General features: G+C 29.7%; 7 protein-coding genes and 1 non-coding gene across 8 annotated transcripts; 4 read left to right on the top strand and 4 right to left on the bottom strand.

Moving 5' to 3' along the window:
• Window positions 1–320: 320 nt before the first annotated feature.
• On the top strand, window positions 321–1,743 carry Tsp_01770 (hypothetical protein). Its single transcript, XM_003377528.1, has 2 exons — window positions 321–531; window positions 926–1,743. The coding sequence occupies exons 1-2, from the start codon at window positions 321–323 to the stop codon at window positions 1,741–1,743; spliced, it is 1,029 nt and encodes a 342-aa protein (XP_003377576.1).
• A 1,330-nt stretch (window positions 1,744–3,073) lies between these two features.
• Window positions 3,074–3,572, top strand: Tsp_01771 (putative WAP-type 'four-disulfide core'). The gene is made up of 2 exons (XM_003377527.1): window positions 3,074–3,245; window positions 3,316–3,572. Exons 1-2 carry the CDS (start codon window positions 3,074–3,076, stop codon window positions 3,570–3,572), a joined length of 429 nt encoding a protein of 142 aa, XP_003377575.1.
• Window positions 3,573–3,829: 257 nt separating this feature from the next.
• On the top strand, window positions 3,830–3,911 carry Tsp_01772. Its single transcript has one exon. It is a non-coding gene; the product is annotated as a tRNA-Ser (tRNA).
• A 1,928-nt stretch (window positions 3,912–5,839) lies between these two features.
• Tsp_01773 (putative perlwapin) lies at window positions 5,840–7,206 on the bottom strand. The gene is made up of 4 exons (XM_003377526.1): window positions 7,189–7,206; window positions 6,948–7,101; window positions 6,160–6,324; window positions 5,840–6,105 (listed from the first exon to the last, which is right to left on the bottom strand). Exons 1-4 carry the CDS (start codon window positions 7,204–7,206, stop codon window positions 5,840–5,842), a joined length of 603 nt encoding a protein of 200 aa, XP_003377574.1.
• Window positions 7,207–10,584: 3,378 nt separating this feature from the next.
• On the bottom strand, window positions 10,585–14,995 carry Tsp_01774 (protein BUD31-like protein). Its single transcript, XM_003377525.1, has 5 exons — window positions 14,861–14,995; window positions 14,682–14,804; window positions 14,400–14,566; window positions 14,033–14,185; window positions 10,585–10,781 (listed from the first exon to the last, which is right to left on the bottom strand). The coding sequence occupies exons 1-4, from the start codon at window positions 14,952–14,954 to the stop codon at window positions 14,135–14,137; spliced, it is 435 nt and encodes a 144-aa protein (XP_003377573.1). The 5' UTR covers window positions 14,955–14,995; the 3' UTR covers window positions 10,585–10,781; window positions 14,033–14,134.
• Window positions 14,996–15,473: 478 nt separating this feature from the next.
• On the top strand, window positions 15,474–16,525 carry Tsp_01775 (heat- and acid-stable phospho protein). The gene is made up of 5 exons (XM_003377524.1): window positions 15,474–15,578; window positions 15,624–15,727; window positions 15,778–16,004; window positions 16,067–16,218; window positions 16,470–16,525. Exons 1-5 carry the CDS (start codon window positions 15,566–15,568, stop codon window positions 16,496–16,498), a joined length of 525 nt encoding a protein of 174 aa, XP_003377572.1. The 5' UTR covers window positions 15,474–15,565; the 3' UTR covers window positions 16,499–16,525.
• Window positions 16,526–17,166: 641 nt separating this feature from the next.
• On the bottom strand, window positions 17,167–17,752 carry Tsp_01776 (conserved hypothetical protein). Its single transcript, XM_003377523.1, is given in 3 exon segments — window positions 17,167–17,381; window positions 17,578–17,661; window positions 17,680–17,752. 3 exon segments carry the CDS (start codon window positions 17,750–17,752, stop codon window positions 17,167–17,169), a joined length of 372 nt encoding a protein of 123 aa, XP_003377571.1.
• Window positions 17,753–18,272: 520 nt separating this feature from the next.
• Tsp_01777 (conserved hypothetical protein) lies at window positions 18,273–19,315 on the bottom strand. The gene is made up of 3 exons (XM_003377522.1): window positions 19,108–19,315; window positions 18,357–18,943; window positions 18,273–18,332 (listed from the first exon to the last, which is right to left on the bottom strand). The coding sequence occupies exons 1-3, from the start codon at window positions 19,313–19,315 to the stop codon at window positions 18,273–18,275; spliced, it is 855 nt and encodes a 284-aa protein (XP_003377570.1).
• Between the last annotated feature and the right edge of the window lie 1,346 nt (window positions 19,316–20,661).

The raw sequence follows: 20,661 nt of genomic DNA, 5'->3' as shown, positions 1-20,661 counted from the left end.
AAGGTGAATTGAACGGCTAAAGTTTTCAAAGAAATGTTTCCCAGTAGCATTTTTAAAAATAAATATAATGATGTTGAGTAAAGTGAAAGTTTGCAAATCAAAATTTGATACAAGCATGCATGCGCATTATATGTAAATGAGAAAAATAAATAATTAATAATGATTAAATAGAAAAGAAAGATAGCAAATAATGAATATCTAAATAATGTTGTTAGATTTTTTGACAATGTTATACACTGCAGCTTTCTCCACTGAAAATGTGAATTTGTAGCGAACAAAGTCCATTTCAGCCAATCGTATATGAAAATTCAGATAAAACCATGCACCACTTGTGCATCCAGGATAATTTCCGTCATACGTATAACTTGTGTATGGAATATGTAACTGAAGCTATAAAACGAGAAGAAGAAACCTTTAATATAAACATTCTACAGCTTGTATTTGGCATAATTTGCATCATCAGCAATGGCCTGTTACTTCATTTATTTGCTTTGAGATCTGCAGAAAAGAAAGCATATTCATTGCAGCAAGGTATGCCACAGTAAAATTCTTGAAATCATGCATAAAAACTTCTTAAGCACATTTTTTGAACTCTTTGCATTAAATATATTTTAATTTGCATTGTAGCTTTTACTTCGTAGACTTGATTTATGAGTGATTAATTCTAATCCAATACAGTGAATTCTTTCATAATAAAAACTAAATCATGTAATATTTATTATTATCCAACATACATATATTCTAGATATTCAATCAAAATTAAACATAAATTAAATTATTACTCAATCAGTATATAAAAAATTGGTTTTTTTTGACAGAATTTTTGGTTTCACTACAAAAATGTATAAGAAGAGCTATTTATTATCTATTTATAAATAAATCTGCACATCATATGCCTAAAATGCATATTTGCATTGTGCTGTAGGATTTTATTTTGGTTGCATGTTGAATGGATTTGCATATGTTGGGTATCTTGGAAGACGGTTTGCAGTTGGAAGAAGAGTCTGTTTTACAAGATCAATTTTTTGCGTCATTCTACCCCCTTATTCCATATTGTTCTCCATCAGCGACATTCACATGTCGGTTAACATATTTTTTATTGCGCTGGATTGTTTCACTGCCGTCATAAAAAGAAAAAGGATGTTCTTCATTGTGCAGTCAGTAATCCAACATTCTTGGAAAATTTGCATACTTGCTGATATTTGCCACTCATGTTTGTTAATTATTCAATGTGTAACAAAGAAGGAGTTGGTATTAACTTACTGTTGGTATTATGAAATTGTTTGCGCTATTTATTTCAAAGTTCACCTAGCTTTTATTGCTTTGTGCGACATTTTTGCCATTGCTTTGTACGTTGCTTCGTCCATTGCAATACTGTTCAGTCGATCTACTTATTCTTGCGTTCGCAAAATTCAAATAAAACGACAAATTGTCGTAATGAAGCAAATCATCCTGATGGTATTGTTTACAGTTTTTTGCCAACTGATCCCTTACACTTTTGTACTTATTACCCAATTTTTCGATCTGAACAAGAAGTATCAGTGGCAAATTTACATGTGGACAATTCAGCCGGTCGGCCTTAGCATTGCGCCCCTGTGTCGTCTGTTCACTGATTCTAAGCTGTTGTCTGCAATGAAAAATTACAGTCCTTCGTTATCCAGCATGTTGAAATCTAAACTGAAAAGCAGCAGCAGCAATCATGTGGTGCCATTAAACCTGAAGTGCAAGGTAACTCCAAAATAATAACTGATTATATCTGCAAAAATTCTTGAATTAATCAAAATAAAGCTAATGAAAAAAAGAAACTGATATTCATTTATTAGAGTGTAATCTTTGCGACTGGTTTTACTATTATATTGCATATATTATTGCATATTGCTATGCACACACATACATGTGTATATATGTATATATGCATATATGCATAAATTATAAACTTAAAACAGATAACGGATCAAAGAACATTTAGGCCAGAGTACTCATTTTAGATTAACTGCATTGCATTGATCAAAACTTCAAAGAACAATGTTGACTAATACTGCTTTGAGGTAATTGTTTATAGAATAAAATATAAATCATGCGTATGGTGTTTTATTACGAACAATTTTGTAATAAATTTATGCTTTCTTCATTAATTTTTTCTTTCGCTTTCTTCTTTTTCAATTATGTAATGCAATCAAGCAAAATTTTTATCATACAGCAATAATTATAATTCTAAAGATTAAAATTGAATTTTATTTAAAATTCTGTACAATGAAAAATTCAAAAATTCATTTTTTTATCTGTAACATATGGCAATTTAATGATAATAATAATAATTCTTATTATCATAAACAAATTATCATTCTTTCTGCCAATAAACATCATTATGAGGCATCCAGTTCTACCTCAGACCGGCATTTGTAAAATTAAAATAAAATTGATTCTAGTTCACCTGTTCTTATGAATCATTTCAAACTTACTGTTTATGAAATATTTCTGTGATAATTTTCGTGCATTTTTAACACAACAGCGATCATGTTGACTTGGAATCCCGGACTTTTGCTTTATTTCATTTTTTTCTTCAGTAATATTAGAAAAAGTGAGCTTTTTCTGAAATATATTATTATTGCCGAGTTTAATTATTTTTAATCATTATCAAATGGTAAAATTATTTCTTTTTTTAATATGAATCGTTGAAAAAATTATGATAAATAAATTATGGTGCTGCAGGTGAATGAATATAATGCCGCTATGATTTCTCTTTTTTCATAATTTGCTACCTACGTTCGATCAAAAATTAATATATATTATGTTTTCATGCATTTGAAATAAATCAACATGAAAATGCATAAGTGGTACAAATAAAAATACGTTAAAAATTTATTTAAAAACAAAAAAGCAGTTTTCTGAGCAATATTTCAAACGTGATAAGTTCAATAAATTTTGTTCCAACTTTGATTCATCTCAGGCTTTGATAATCTATTAATTATAGTAAGGAAGAAGAATTACAAATAATATTATAAAATTATTGACTGGAGATGAATGCAATAAATCACCAAATTGATTTTAAATTAAAAGTTGAGCTAAGCTAATGAGAATAATTTCAGGTGATTCACATTTCGTAAAAGCTGGCCTGTGTCCTCTTCCAGCTGAAAAGCCAAGCGATCAGGGAATTAGCAGATGCAACTGGGATGAAGATTGTGCAAATGCAATGAAGTGTTGCCCTACAATACTTGGACGTCAGTGCATGTTGCCTGATCCAAGTCGCTGTAAATTTAAACCACAGTCTAAAGAATTTTATTCACTTTTGCAGGTTTTAATTTTTTGCTTTAGTAATTTGCCCTGACAAAAGTATCGCTGATAGAACATGCTTAACGAATCTTGATTGCCCAGCTAATAGGCAGTGTTATCAGTTTGTCTGCTGTCCAGGTGTTCCAAACGGAATCAAATCTGGCAAATGTCCGGTCTTGGTAGTTCCTGATGGATGGAAAATTGTTCATGAAAACAAATGCCAGCAAGATTCAGACTGTCCTGGAAGCCGGAAATGTTGCCCAACATTATTAGGAAAACGTTGTTTAATACCCATTTGATGATTTATTGAAATTTACAATCAGATTTGCATTTTATAGTTTCTAATCACTTTTATTAAATGTTAAAAGCTGAAAAAATTTGACTAGATGTATGAATTTGGTTGATATTCTTATTCTGTGAAATTTCTAAAATTCAAATGACATATTGAAAATTATAAATTAATAAAATGAATCAATTATTTATTTGTAAAGGAGATTGTAGTGACTATTTACAGAATTGCATGGTTTTTTACTAAATTTTCGAATACTCTGTATCAGACGAGGTGGCCGAGTGGTTAAGGCGATGGACTGCTAATCCATTGGGGTTTCCCCGCGTGGGTTCGAATCCCATCCTCGTCGAAATCTTTTAACATGGTTTCTTTTGCTTTATTCAGCAAGTTTCAATGCATAAGAAACTCTGATTTTATATACCTATTATAGTTTAGTATTTTTCTTCAGCAGTTCGTAAGAAAATGTTTTAAACTGTGTAAATAATGTCTGTAATGTTGTAAGAAAACTACGAACTAACTACATTTGTATTACTAAGCTACAAAGCAGCTACGTACTTATTTCAGCTATAGAAAATGCAGTTAAAATGCATATTAAAAACAATTTTTGTAAAAAAATTACCTTCATTATGTGTTGCTTTATTTGTATAACGTTTTATTTCTTAATTATTGTTAGTATTAATTCTATTAATTGTTAATAAAAGTGAACATTAAAAATAATGAAGAATGACTCTATTTTTAAATATTCTTAATTATGAATACATTAATTAATTATTATTAGTGATCATTTATTGAAAATAGATTCCATTTTTAATCTTTATGTACTACTTATTTCAATTTAAAATTAACTAAAAAGATCTATCAATGTGTGCGGTTTTGTACATAATAATAATAAAAGGTAACTGTATAAAGTGTACAAATATGGAAAATGAACAAATTTTGCATACTAAAAATTTGTTGATTATAGTTCAGCTGATTTTTTGAATTAATTATTTCAATTTATATTATTCATCATTTTTTATTGCATAATTTTCTTTTTAAATTTTAAATGCATTATTGTAAACATTTATGTAATTTTCTTTAATTGATGAAACTTAGATTGTTTGCTAAATTTGCAGTGAGTTTATTTTATTTTTTGTTTGTTTTATATGAAATGTTGCATAATTTTGCTTATTATTAATAAAATTAATTTATTCAACATTTTTATGACGTTAATTATTAAGTTTTAATAAATATCTTTAAAATTTGATTAATAACTTCAATGATATTTGCAATATTTATGGCTAGTTTGTTAAGAGAAGGTTTGAATTTCCATTTTAGAGTTCAACATTTGATATTCTGCAATTTTACTGATTAAATTATTTTAGAAATGTTTGTTGCATCGCGCAATTTCTTAATTTTTAAAATTGCAAATTTTACTATTGTACATTACTAATTTTTATAGCATTTAATATGACATTAGGTTAAGATTTATTTTAATGTGAAATAATGGGCATATATATATATATATATGTATGTGCATATGAAGTTGTTTGATTCTAAATTTGTTTACTTCTGCTAAATCATTTTATTTTCAAACCAGTATTTTCTATTGTGAATATTGTATTCTCATTGCTTTATTTTGTTGTTCATGAAATTGTCAAATATGAATCATAAAATTAGTAACACAACTGCTTTATTTAAACCGGTTTCAATGGCAGTCATGCTTTTGTGAAATAAGCTGATTTTCAAGCACAGCTGTTCATAAATATTTCATCAATAATAAAAAATAATATGATAATAATCATGTCTGCAAAAGCGATGAGTCAGTTCTGGTTACAGAAATAAACCAGTAGAAAACATCCGTTAAAGAATGAATATGAAAAACTTTTATCGTGCATAAATAAATGCTTATTATTTTGTGGAATTAATTTTAAGAGACGTATATTTTTTAATGATGCAAAATAACATTAATACTAAAAAATTATTTTACACAGTTGCGGTAAATTGATGAATGCTAATAGAGATTACATATTAATGGATTTTTCTTCTTTCAACAATATGAATATGAATGAATAATATTCATCTCAAAAATTTTTTTCTTTTCTCGTTTAGTTTCATTTATATGACTGTTCCAGAGTTATTATTTGATGTAATGTAAACACATGTAAATGTAAAAATGAAATGGTATATTTTTCTGAATATGTGTAAAAAACAATGTCTGTTTTTATAAAATTGTAATTTTCAAGATTGGTAAAGTTTTATTTATACCCAGATTGAATCATAAATAATCGCATGAAATCAAACAGGAAGTAAGCAGCGTTTTCCAGCTAAAGTTTGACAGCATTTTCTTTTCCCACTGCACTGCAAATCACCTCGGCATTCATCGTCTTTCCCAATTGCATAACCTGAAGGAACAATCAGCTGAGGGCAAGATCCTGACTTGCTGTCATCGTTGCTATCTTTCTTCTCTGGACAGCAAATGCCGTTAATGCATTTCAGATTGTTGTGACAATCACTGTCAGCGTCGCATGTCTGCTGTGCCTTGGATCCATCAGGACAAATAACTATTTTTTAGAAAAATAAAGTATTAATAATTAATAATTTTCAATTTAACGTACTTCTCTTCGAATCAGGATTCATACAACGACGACCGAGGATTGTTGGACAACATTTCATTGCGTCTTTGCAATCATCATCCCGATTGCAGTAATTGATCGCGTTGGATACTGTTGGACCAGGAGGCAATGGACAAAGTCCAGCTTTGTCAAATTTTCCATTGGCCACTACAAATTGTATCAGTAATTTATAAGAATTTCAATTGAAATATCTCTGGAGCGGCATGCAAGTAATAATTTATGAATTATTTGATCATTATTGAATGAAATCATATTTTATACATTAACAATATTGAATTATTATTAAATTTAAAAACAACTTTGCATGTGTAAAGTGAATAAACAAAAAAGAAATTAAAGTTTAGCATGCTAAAAAAGTAAACATGGTAAGCTGTAGATTACAGTTCAAATATTTTGAAATGAAAATAAATCAGAAAAATGAACTTACAATTACCCAGTGATAAAAAAGTAAGAAATCCAAAGCTAATTGAAAAAATCATATTCACAGATATGCTTTCAATGCTTACAACCAGCGTTCAGAGGAGAAAGCTTCGTACAGAAGAGAAAGCTGCGTTCGGATGTGTATGTGTTGTATTTAGTGCTAATAGCAATAAATGGACAAGTTGCTAAACAAATGCGGTATTAAGCGGTTTCATGAAGAAGGAAACGACTGTCAATTTATATTATGCCAATGAAATAAAATAATTCATAAATACCATCACCAAAGTAAAAGCTTGGCTATAACAAAATGTGTAATGACCTGATTTTGGAGAGGGAAAAAAATTGAAAACCTATATTTGTCAATGTGTTCATAGTCATTTTCATTTGTAAAAGTGGAAAAGTGCCCCATACACCCACCAGGCATGTTAAACCAGAATTGTTAGCAACAATATGGAGCACTGCAAAAAACATGACGGCTAATGTGATATGCTGCACGTGAGTGAGCTAAATTGAGGAAAAAAACTATTTGAAAAAGTTTTACATGCATAAAGAAAAAATACAAGATATTCAATTCAAATTATTAACAAATACACGCACACAGTCTACCATTATTAATACTATTTTATTTTCTCAAGCATTATTCATTCAATGAATCTGTTAATTATGATAATTTTTAATTATTACCTACTAAACGATGAGCAAAACAAAACATACAACATAAATGTCATACATTTGCTCATCATACAGTTTTTGAAAAATAGGAAAGTTTTTATGATATAATTGAATGCAATAAATTATAAAATGAAAAATTTTTTTACTCTCTTGTATTTTCAAAATAAATATCACAATGAAAATAAACAATAAAAGCAAAACTTTCACTTCTATCATATACAGAGTACTGATAATAATAAATTACTTCTTTAATAATTTCAAAAATATGTAAATCTGTGTGATTCCAATTATCATTAGGCATGCATTTAATGCAATCAATACTAAAAGAAAATTGTATGCAAATGTGTTTATTTTACTTAAATTTATCAATATTGATTTATTCATATAACTTTATAAAAATTAATTGTAATTCACTTTTTGTGACCAGAGTTTGTAGCTGGTGTACGTTTCATGTGTTAATGCTTATATCAGTGTTTTGAAAATTCTCCAACTAAAAAATTAGCAATATGAAAATCAATATTTCAAATAAGCTGCATTTTGATTCAAATAAATAAGATGTGAAATAAAATCAAAACAGAGTTTTAATATAAAATTCATTGAAATTGTGAGATTTATCATGCCAGTTTAACTAATGCATAATAGATTTGATGAAATTTACTATTAAAAAAAATAAACATGACTTAATAACACTCACTGCTTATAATGATTCATGATATAGTTTCATCACAAATTAAATGTTCATTCAGTTAATAATAAATGGATTTTAATAAAAGCAAATTGGCTAGGCATAATTTAGACACGAAAATTGGCTTGCCTGTATAAGCTAAAGCTTATTTCGAATGAAGTTGAATGAGCATGAATGAAGATTTTTTTAATGCTTTAAAAATTTTACAAATTTCCAATTTACAGTAAAAAAATATCATTTTAAAAAAGGGATTCTTTATTCGCTTGCATTTGTTTTGGTTCCAAGTCGTAAATATTTCACGTTACCACACGGGATAATTCACTTTTTCATTTTTTAAAGCAATTAATTTTCTATGTTTACGTGCAGTTTTCAAAAGGCCCAATAAACATGGTTGTGCATTCGAGGTTCAGTAAGCAAGAAGCAGTTGAGATGCTTGTTCAAGAAAAAAGAACAAATTTTCTTTAAGAGGTATGTAGATTTTACTTGATAAACATCAACAGGAAAAAGCATTGTGGAGAATTTTGAAGGATGCGCAATTCCATAATTAAATGAATTTTAATCTAAGATTTTTCTAGAAAATAAAATTAATCACCTTCAAGTTACTGAGTTTCTTAAGCAGTGTATCAAGTTTTATTCATTCTAAACATTACAATCCATGACGAATAGTAACTTAAATTTAAAGGTATCATACGTGAAATAAAGAATGGTAAAAATGAAACTATATATATATATATATAAGTACGAGGAAAATAAGGTGTAAATTACTTTTTCGCTCACTTTAATTCCATTTTAATGCCCATCATATCAATTTTTTTGTAAAATTCAAGCAGCCAGTTATTTTTATATAGCACATACATTCACTGCATGTGTTTGTCATTGAAAAAATATGAAAATATCACATATAAAAAAGTGATTGTTTATTATGATTTTAATTATTTTTTGTACATCAAATAAAAGCAAAATACATATGTTATTGAAAGATGCTATTTTTTCTTTTTTCTAATCATCTCTGCAACTTGGTATTAAAAACATTTTACAGATTTTTTAATCAATATACTCAAAGCTGATTATGAAATTTTAATTAATATTTTGCTTTGTCTTATATCTGAATAAGTAAAACATCTCATACAATTTGAGAATTAGAATTTAGTAATCTTTCACCTATTGATTATTTTAGAAACACAAAACACAGTGAATATACATTGATTGCACAAGGATCCCAAACAGCAACATATCCCTGCGTATACATACAGATAGTTGATTACTTTGCAGTGAGGCGCATTAAGCTAAAGTAAATGGGTTCAGAATGAAAAAATTAATATTGTCTTAATATGTTTGTCATTTCATTCAAAACAACAAGCTGCTAAGAGATACAGCGAATTTGCATTGCATTGAAATTTATTGATGTCAACTCAATTTGAGATTGTTCTTTTTCATCAAAATGTACGTTGCAGTTGATTAAAAATTTTTATTTTTCAACTTTCTTAATATAAAAATTTTTTAAACAATCTAATTTACACATGCCATCATGTTAGGATTATTCTTAAGCTGAACATTTTTGAAAAAATGAACTTTGCTCGAAAATGTTTCTATCAATTTATTGTGATTATTATATGTTTCATGTCTATCAAAGAAACTTCAAGTTGATAATATAGTTTTTCCCAATTCAGATGTGCAACGAAAAACTGATATTTCTGATAAAACATTTATTGAACAAGAAATAACTTGCATATGCTATTTCAGCTGTGCCATATTTATTTACAGTTGTAATACAAAAGTGAAATAATATTCACATATTATGCAAGGCATATAATGGTAATTTAAGAAGCATTTCAAGATTGTTCGACTATGAAGAAATTTCCAATTTCATTAATTTCAATTAAATGCAGTAAACAAAATAAGTTATGTTTAAATTCTCATTTTCTCACACACACATGCCATACTCCATTCACTTTTCTAATTGTAAAAATGAAAAATTCGCCTGGTTTCACAAAACGCTAGCCCCTTTATTAATAAACATTATTCATTTATTGAGAGAAAGCTGATTTTCAAAAATTTGCTTCTGCTACTGCTCTAATCGACGGTTTATTCGGTTTGTCCAATGTCCACGAAACTTCTTACAATTATTTATTCAATACTGTTACAACGAGCATACGTATCACACAAAACCAATTACTAAATTTTAATAATTTGAAAAAAAATGTTCCAAAAATTATTTTTCATTTTAATGCTTTTTCCTGCATAATTTTTAAAAATCATTTATTAATTTTTGCATTTAGCAGATCTTTCAGTAAATAAATTAAAGCACAAGATTTCTCATCTATACAAATTTATTCATTATTCTGCAATCTACCTAAAAGCTAATCACACATCAATTAAAAATTTAAATAAAAAAATACAAGTTGAATCTATTTATTTATTTGAAATACAAAATAACTGTGAATACTAAGCTTGAAATAAGCCGCTGAAGAATTACTTCTAAACAATGTTACTTTTTTTTACATATATACCGTAAACTGATTCATTTTTAATGTAAATATTCATTTATAATTATTAAAATAAAACTTTATAAATTATATCACATATTTGTGCAAAGTTCTGAAATGACATGCGACATCTAAGAGAAAAGTTTATTCGTTGTATTTATTAGTTTTTATACAAAATAAAAATAGCATTACAATTAACTGACTTAAAAGTATGGAATTTCTTTCAAACATTAATTTGTCCAAACGTCACAACAAATTAAAACATTGAAACCAACTTTCAATTTTCTTTTCCACGGTATTTTCCGCGAGTACAGGAATCCAATATCATGATGCACCATTTCCTGCAAAAAATATAAATAGAATATAATTATTTGCATTATTGAAGTTTAGATACATTTCTTAATTTAATTCCATAATTCAACATCATGACAAGGAATTAAAATTATATTTGACAAAAGGATTTGGATAGAGCAACTTCTAATAGGTGCAATATTTCCATGTTGTCAGTGATGATGATGCCAAGACAAGTAAAACACATTCATTCATTTCATTACAACAAACAACAAGTTTCACCATATTTTCCTTGTTCAACTCGTGAGAAATCAATTTTCAATTTTTTTTTAATAATTCCATTATTGTTTTTAACGTTAAACACAAGTATTGATTTGTGAAAAGCAAAATTTTCTATTACGCAGATTAGGCTCAATAAAATCCGATGAATGCCGTTGCATTGGATGAGTACAACGGGGCAGCTGCTTTGGATTTTTCATCCCAAAACACCACGAATATCATATTTCCATTCCGAAATTCATCTTCTCCAAATTTCACCATGGAGGAATTAGAAATTATCGACCAGAATGATCGCAATTTCAAAATATACATAATTTTTGCTGTACTTTCTACAGTTGCTAACATTTGCCTGCTAGTGACCACCATGCGAAAGAAAAGGAAGACAAAGCTCGACAACTTTTTTGCAGGTAATACATACTGACTAGCAACCACTATTGCAAATTTTATTAAAATAATTTATCAATAAAAAATTCAAAGTATTTTTCATTTTTTGGTAAATTACAAATTTTCCGCTTATGAATTTGTGAAAAGTAAAAATGTTTTAAAAATGATGCGCTATTTTTCGACCAACATTTTTTTAATTTGAATCTTTGCAACAAATTCAGCTGATTTTTATATAAATACGAATATAAAAATTAATAATATTATTGTTCATTCAATAATTAATTGACAGTTTTTTTCCATTCACAAATCAATCACTGCACAGTTGCTATTTGGCGACTATGAATTTTGCACTGAAAATATTTCACATTGAAAAGAAATACAATTTTAAAAGCTGCTCAACAAGCTTGAGCAATCAAATGACAAAACTTTAACCTGCACATCACTTAGCTGGACATTGCAATTGATTAAACTGAAAAGAAACAAGAATTTATTACCTAATTTTTCATTTCTTGCATTCAAAACAAGCAGTATCAGATGTGTAACATAATTCATGCAACTCTACATTCTGCATTCATAATAACAGAGAAGTATCAATGATTTAAATAAAAGTGAAAATAAATAAATAATTGTACATAAAAAAATCAGCTGAAGAAAAATTTTAAAATACATCTAATAAATATAAAGAAAAATAAAAGGAAAATACAGTAGACATAACAGATAAGTTATTGCTAAATTGAATGAACTATAACTTATATTGTTTTAAACACCATGACTAATATAAGTGTAAAGTATATCTTAAAAATTAATTTTAAAAAATATAAAAAGAATCTTTTAATAATATTAATTTATCCTAAATATTACAACTTTAAATAATATTACTTGGTTTTAAACTTTTGAAAAACAGTCGCAACAGTATGTGTGTTTTTGTGTGCATCGGTTGAGGAAAAAAAATTTCAGGCTTCTCCTTAGGCAGTACACTGCTTGGAATAGCTTACACGAGTGATTATGCAAGAATGATAACTTATCAAACTTCAGACGACACCATCCTCAAAGGTTACTGCATAGTAATAGCAATACATCCGACATTCTACGCGGTCGGCGATGTGTTCATCAGTGGTGCAACGTTGATCATGGCATTTGAAAGTGTTCTGGCACTGCAAAACAATCAACAAGGCAGTCCCCTAAAAGCACTGCTGCTCAACAAATTCCCACTCATTTATTACACAACTGTATCCGTGGTGGACGTGAGCCTCTGCTGGACCGACATTCTGACCAATAACGAGCCTATACCAATTGCCTGCTATTACGAGCTGGTGGTATCGCAAACTTATTTCAACATTCACCTAGCGTATACCGGTACGGTAGGTTTTGTGGGAGTATTGATCTTCGTTGCCTGGCTGCTTTACATGCCAATCAGCAGGTCTAGCCACCAGTCAGTAAGAGCAGTGCAGACCAGGCGAAATTGGGAAATGGTCCGCAAGGTGGTCATGCTGATAGCGTTGAATTTCAGCGTTCAAAATTTGCCAGCCACCTACAGGGTCTTCTCCACAATCTTTCTCGACAGTACAGTAATACCGTTTGCAATCTGGCTGATGCAACCAATTGGCTTTCTCCTGACGGCCATTGTTAGACTCATCGAACTGAGCAAGATTCGAACAAAACTGCAAAAAGCTTTACCTTTGAAATTCAAAAAATCAGTCATGCCTTCTCATCTGCCATAAATTATTTACATCATGTTTACATTGCTCATTTTTTGAACAAAAAACAATTTTATGATAAAAAATCACCTAAAATTCTATGCCTTGTTTTCATACTGTGTAATTGGTATTACAAGTATTATTTAAAAAAGAAAACTTAACAAAAAAATAATTGCACAAATTTACTATTTTGAAAATTTTTCCCATAGTCCAGGCAATTCATTTCAAACAATTCATAATTTATTTGAGCTTTTACGAAAAAAACAATTTTTTACATAAATGATGAATATGAGAAAATTCAGTTATTAATTTATTATTTGAAATACTCTTTATGCAACATTTTGCTTAGATCTCAACATGAAGACAACATGTTTATATCTATTATCAATCCCCTCAATCAACCTTGCAGTTTTTTACGCTCAGTAAACTGTTATACCTTTACAAATTTTACACGAATCACCAACTTTAATCAATTCAACAAAATGAGGTAATGATTAATCATTACGTGATGCATTTTCTTACTGTTCAAATGACGAAATCAACATTGCATTTTCACATACTTATTACATACATACTTCCATCTAATTATTATGAAAGCGTTAATACTTCTGCCATTAATATAGAAATAATTATTTCGTATTTGAATGAATATAAATATAAAAACTAGTTTATATTTTTTAAAGAAAAATTCACGCAGCACCATCACAATTTTCTGCCATGATTTATTATACATTAACAATTTACACAACACAAAAGTGCCCCAAATGTTTCATAAAACTCTACATTCTGTGCGACGTAAAATCCAAATAATATTAGATTATACATAAAATATGAATTAATAAAATATGTTACACAATATTTTGCACTTTGAAAAAGTATTCAAACTTTCAACAAAATGAAATCAAAAAACATCAAACAAAAGGAAGTCTTCTGTGACTTACGTTTTATTCATATTACTGAAACCATCTGTCCAAAATCAGCTACTGCCGATTAACAAATGTGAACTGATGTAATTGCATACAATACAGGAGTAGCATAATCGGTTATCCGGAACAACCACGGCACCCACAATGAACACATTCAATAATCCTTGCCTAAACAACATTCAATAATCTAGTTAAACTTTCGTTATTAAAAAATGTTCAGATTAAAATTATTTTGCAATAATCTACAGTGCATAGTAGCAGCAAATTAGTTAAATAAATATATAAAACATGATCTTATAGAAATTAAACAATAATTATAACTAAATACAAACTAAAATTGATAACACAAAAAATAAAGTAAAAAAAGAGTTACAAGCAGTACCTCGTCCAATTTTGATTTTGGAACTCGACAAATACAATTAGTCCCAAAGTTTGTATCACGGGTTTGAATGCAGCGAAGGCAACATAAATTTTCGAAACCCGGCTTTTTCCATTTCGCGATTAAAGCTGCATCTGCAAGTTTCTGGTCAAGGCAAAATTGATAAAGCTCTAAAAGTTTTAAAAATGAAATTATTTATAACTTAAACGACTTAAAAACAATTTATCAGGCAGATGAAATTTGAAGCAAGTGGAAATGCTTAACCAAGTCTACACTAGTCTTTACCCTTTGATATTTCTTTCTTTTTGTAATACATTTCGAACAAATATCTAGAACGCTGGTGATGAATACGAAATATAGGCCACAGAGATTCCACTCTTCGTTTACCTTCATGAGGTTCGGATTGAGCTGCCAAGACAGAAACAATTAAAACATAAATTACATAGCAAAATGCAATATAATACCTTCCCGCATTTTTCTATCAAAATCTTCCATTGTTGATTCAATTACTTCCCAATCTTTCGGGACCATTTCTCTTTTTGCACGAATTCGGTGCATTTTTGATAAACAATTTAATTTCAGAAAACCGGATTTGTATCGCCAACGCTACAGTAACGTAAATTACAGTATGACAAAAAATCATTTAAATATTCAGGATGAAATGATTTAGTAGCTAATGAAATGCCAAATATTAACTTTATTTTCACCACTTAAGTTAATATGAAACATAAAAACATGACTGCTATATTTTGCTGCATATTTCCTTCACCTCAAACTTCAAACTATCTTCATTCAAAATACAGTCTAGCTTTATGTAAATTTGTGTTGCTGTAAAGTTATTTTAAAATTTATTCATTTTTTAATTAAAATCTTATATTATCATAATTTTGTCACATTATATGACATTTAACATAAAATAAGCATTATTTTTTGAAGTGATGAATTTCCAATACCAATCTACTCCAATAAAACGTGAGCATCAGTTTACTCTCAGTGTTTTGCTTTACTAGGTAATTATCGTATTTCATCGCATGGATTTGTGTTGCTCTGCATTACAATTTTATTTTGTTATCTGTTCCATACGTGCAATTAATTGAGACATATTTTAGTAGCTCGTTGTTGGCCAAGAGCAGTTATTTTACTGTGAACCGCATTTGTTGTGAAAAATCATGTCTAAGCCAAGTAATTTTATTTGATTCACTTCTGATTTGCAGTTTTTCTGTTTAGGGGGAGGAAAGAAAAAATTTGGCCACAAAGGTGGTGCCCGAAAATTTACCAGTTTCGAAGAGCTGAAAGCTCAACAAGAAGATATAGAGAAAGCAAAATCTTTTGTAAATTTAGCTTTACTGCCTTTTTTGTTTGTAAAATATTGTTTATTTAGGAAGAGGACGATGAGCCAAACAAAGCTTTTCAAAAGCCTCGAATTCCTGAACAGCAAAATAGCAGCGACTCTGATAGTAGTGATGACGAGTCAGATAATGAAGAGACGAAGCATAAAGGTGTGAGTCATTTAATTGAAGTTGAAAATCCAAATCGTCGAGTTGTGAAAAATAAGAAATTCAAAAATTTGGAATTCAATCAAGAAGTGCAGTTGAGTCGTAGGGAGAAGTAAGTTACTGTCTGTATGTATGTTTTGTTTGCTTGCATTTGGTAAATTCATCTTGTCACAGAGAAGCGATCGAAAAAGAACAAGCTCGTCAAAGGTATTTGAAGTTACATGCAGAAGGGAAAACAGAAGAAGCGCGGGCGGATTTAGCTCGTTTAGCTATAATTCGCAAGAATCGAGAAGAAGCAGCCAAGAAACGCCAAGAAGAAGCAGCAGGTAATTGGTCAAGAATTACAGTTTTATGTAAATAATTTTCTCCCCTATGAAAATACATTCAGCGGATGAAAAATGTAAAAGTAACAATTTGCGTTGCATTGTATTTGATTTGCTAAAATTATAATTATACTTTAAATTATTTTTTATTTATAGTTTGAAAAATTGCCAAAGGTGTAATAATCAGCATTGTTGCATATATTAAAACAAAGAAAGTTAAACTTAATAATTTGTTCTATTTTTAATACTTGTAGCGAAAGAAGCAGCATCTATTCGTCGTTGAGAAGAAAATGAATTTGTGCAATTGCAATTTTTAAAATTCTAACAAAACATGTTATACGTGGCGAATTGTTATTATTGAATAGATTATTTTTTGTGTAAATTAGTAAATTGCAGAGATTACAGAAAATTGCGTTGTACTGTTTTGCTTAATACTTAAAGTTTGTAAATTTGATCAGCACAATGTAAATTGTAATTTTACATTACTGCTTCAATTGATTTAAATCGCACTTAATATTGATTAAAATCTGATTTCTGTATAAGACTGTAAAGGTCACTGAAGAAATTAATTTGAGATAAGCAGTATTGAAGGTTATTTTTCATGTTATTCATCTCCATTCAATAACTATATGTGTTCTTCATATACATATATGTTTATTTATTTATATAATGAGTAAATACAGTGGAACTCCGATTATCCGAACATACGGTTTTTGGGGATCCTTCGGATAATCAGATATTTTCAATTTTTTGAAATGTATGTACATAGTTGAAGCGTTTATAGCTGTTATTCTCAATCAGATGCCAAATAGTAGACATTCTGTTTATTATGCGACGTTTTTTGCCCTCTACTTGTTTAAATTGCACGAGCGTTTATTAACACGGTCGATTATATTTTTCACCGCTACATTGAGACAGCACCAATTTTACTTTGTGTTAGATTTTATAAAATCAGTAATAAGATCTGTTTGAACGAAGATCGCTTCTTCTGTGCAGCGAAATCGCGCGAATATGCCTCATTAGCATCAGCTGAGTAGTGCTGAATTCTTTCTGCTGCTCCATCCAGTTGAAGAGGATATTGGCGCAAGAATAGGCTTCTGAATGGCTCGTCCCTTCATCTGGCTTATCAGACATATCGATGTCTTCATCTCTTTGTTGCGCAGTTGCTACAGAGAACAGTCACTCTTTCCTTACATGACTTAAAGCCGTTTGCAGTCTTCTCGGTCATCGATACAAGCGACGTATTAGGCAGACATTTCCATATCAAGCCGGTTTCATCCGCGTTATACACAAAATCAAGACTATACCTTTCTTTATTAATCAAATCATTCAACGTACATTTAAATTTTTCGGCACGCTCACTGTCAGCAGACAACTTTTCACCGTGAATTCTAAGCTCGCGTATGCCATGCCAACTTTTGAGGTTTCTTAGCCATCCTGAACTGACTACAAAATTATCAATACCTAGCTTAGTACTGAAAGCTAGAGCTTTCTCTTGTATTGGTTCATCAAGTGCACGTTTCTGGAGGAACCACATGTATATTGCTGAATCAAGCGCGCTATTTGACGTTTTTTTCATCAGTTTTCGTGAAGAACAGCTACTCGAAGTATCCATGTGCGACACAAAGTGAGTTAGCTGACGTCGACTGCTATAGATGTCTGAAACTGTGAACAGACCCACACCAAATCTCTCAGCGATTTTCCTCAGCGACTCGCCCCTCTCCACTAGTCTACACACTTCTAACTTTTGCTCTGAACTCAAAACCTTTCTCTTTCTAGTAGTAGACAAACCGGACATAAAAATTAGCCAACAACAGAATATTACAGTATTAGTGAAATGCAGGTTGATTTAATATTATAAAAATTGCATTTTCACGAGCCGTGTTCGGAAAATCGGAATTTCACTGTAATCTGATATTGTACTTTTCCCAAAAGCTTTCGAAATCGGTAAGGATAATTAATGGAAATGTAATCATTTTGTGATGGATCATATATATTTCGAATTTTTTAATAATATATTAAGAAAAGAAAAAAAGATACAGTAGACACTGTAATAATCAGTGAGTGTTGGAAAATTTGAATTTGAACTGCAGTTCGCATTTGAAATTTGGATTTGCCTGAAATAAGATCAATATTCCAACAGTTCTGGCAATTCCAGGCAATAGGAAAAGATGCTTGGACGGTAGCCAGTCCACCCAGATGCAGATGATCAAATCGGGTACAATGCATAGAAGAAACAATGCAGCTAAATAATAATGAATACGTCTCATTACGGCCAGGTTTCGTTTCTCGACGGTCGTTTGAATTGTTGTCAACTTTTTGACATTTTCGCGCAGCTTCATCGATGTTTTCACGTAAACGAACGCATTCAAAGCGCCCAAACAGGCGTTGATTCCCCAAGTTACGCGAACCATGGTCGCGCTGATCACACTCGGTCCGTAGCACAGTGGAGACAAGTTAGCCATTTGCCGATGGGCGACAACAACCCAAACGGTGGCCGTGTTCAACGTGGTGAATATTACAATAAACAAGTAAACAATATTGTAATTTTTTTCACTGAAATGTTTGTCAATCGTTGCCAAGTATTGTTGCAAGCTGGCTGCCAAAAAGCAAATCAAGCAGAGGTGATCACCGAAAATGAACAGCGTGATTTGCCAATTGCGCAACATGCATTCCATCGGTTGCAACAATTCATTGCTGAAATTGTAGGCGTATATACGATACAAAGCTGAATAAATATATCCAATACCGATCAACATGTTTCCAACAAGTATACCTTAATAAAAGCAAAAAGATTTTTATAAAGATATAACATTAAAAATCATTTAAAAAATAGCTGTACACTGTTGATAGTAGATGTTTGTGAATGATTATTAAAAAATAAGCGCTTACCGATGAAAAAACAGTTGCTGTATAAATTTCGCCTTTGAAAGTAAAGCATGAATATAGAATTGCTGAGTACCATTGCCAAGCCGACAATTGCGTAGCCGCTTATAGATCCTATTAGCATTGCTTCACTTTCATCCCAAATATCCTTCTTCACATCAGCCTCTTTATTGAAGTCAACTTCTTCTGTACAATTTTTCAATTGCGCGCACATGCCAAAATGATAATCCAAGCAGCAAGCAGGTTTTTTCTCAACTGAACTTTATTATTATTTTTTCAGTAAAATGAAATTGTCAATAACCACAATAGCAGCTTGCCTGTAGTTGTTGTACAATAGTTAGTATATTCCACATGTCTGATCCGATGCTTGAAGACGAGTCATCGTGTTTGATAAATAGCAATTCAATCCGCTTTGCATTGTCACAGCTGAAGTTGTACAAGTTTGAAAAATTTATGCACATCTTAAATAAAAATCAATTGCAAAATTAAATGAATATTTTAATAATTTTCATAAAATAATTAAATATATATGTATATTCATTTTTGCGCTCGTGTGTGTGTTGTGCATGCGTGAGTTGTTAATCATCTCGTTGATGAATGAATTCCATTCTACCGTAATGTTTATTGAGACCAACAACAAGTGAACAGCTGCCTGTTTCCAGCTTTGTGGAAATGATTCGTGTATGTTGTATAGCTTAATGTGAAACGCCGTCCACCAATAGAACACGGGCGGAAAAATTGAAAAATGAAATCTGCGATAAAATAAAGTGGGGTGGGGCATTGTTTTGCCAAAAGTTGTTCAATATTACCAAGAAAGATATTAGTGTACAATCGAAAATTGACTTCACATTTTCTCATACCCAAAGGATTGAACTGCACATGCGGTATTGAAAGGCATTTTTTCATTTTATTGAAAATTATAATAACTTTCGTTGAACACTGATTTCATAAAATTGCACACAATATTTATTCAATCACCAAACCATTGAATTATGATAATAATGAGAACTTTTCTTCTCAAAATGCTCCAATATTCATTTATAAAATTAATATCTATCATGTAAGTTACATGTTTATTATAAATTAAATTTTACCATTTTATGAACAATTGATTTTCAAAATTGAAATCTATTTTTTTAAATAAAATACATGTAATTGTTGAATGTCATAATTTATAACAACTTTTTCAATGTCAACATTATTAAAATTACTTTCTGCTTGTTCTTTTCAATAAAAATTGGCAAATGTTATTCAATTTAATAATATATAAAGTGGATGTACATAAATAAATAAATAATATATATATATATATATAAACTTATAAATAAAGCACCACAAATAACTGAAAATAATAATATTTAAGTGATTGAAGTAGAATGAAAATTCTTTTATGGATTTTTAAAATACTAATGTGAATATACAATGTAGATGAAGCATATGAATGTTTATATAGTTTCCCAGTGATTGCGTAAAGTTTAAATTATCATATTTTTAATGAAATTTAAAAAAGTTCATTATTTAAATCAGACTACTGCTTTAAATATAATTATGTCTCATATT

This window comes from Trichinella spiralis (genome assembly GCF_000181795.1).
Source record: "Trichinella spiralis strain ISS 195 chromosome Unknown Scfld4, whole genome shotgun sequence".
NCBI lineage: Eukaryota > Metazoa > Nematoda > Enoplea > Trichinellida > Trichinellidae > Trichinella > Trichinella spiralis.
The sequence above is the reverse complement of the archived record's forward strand: the minus strand, read 5'-3'. Positions and strand labels throughout refer to the sequence as shown.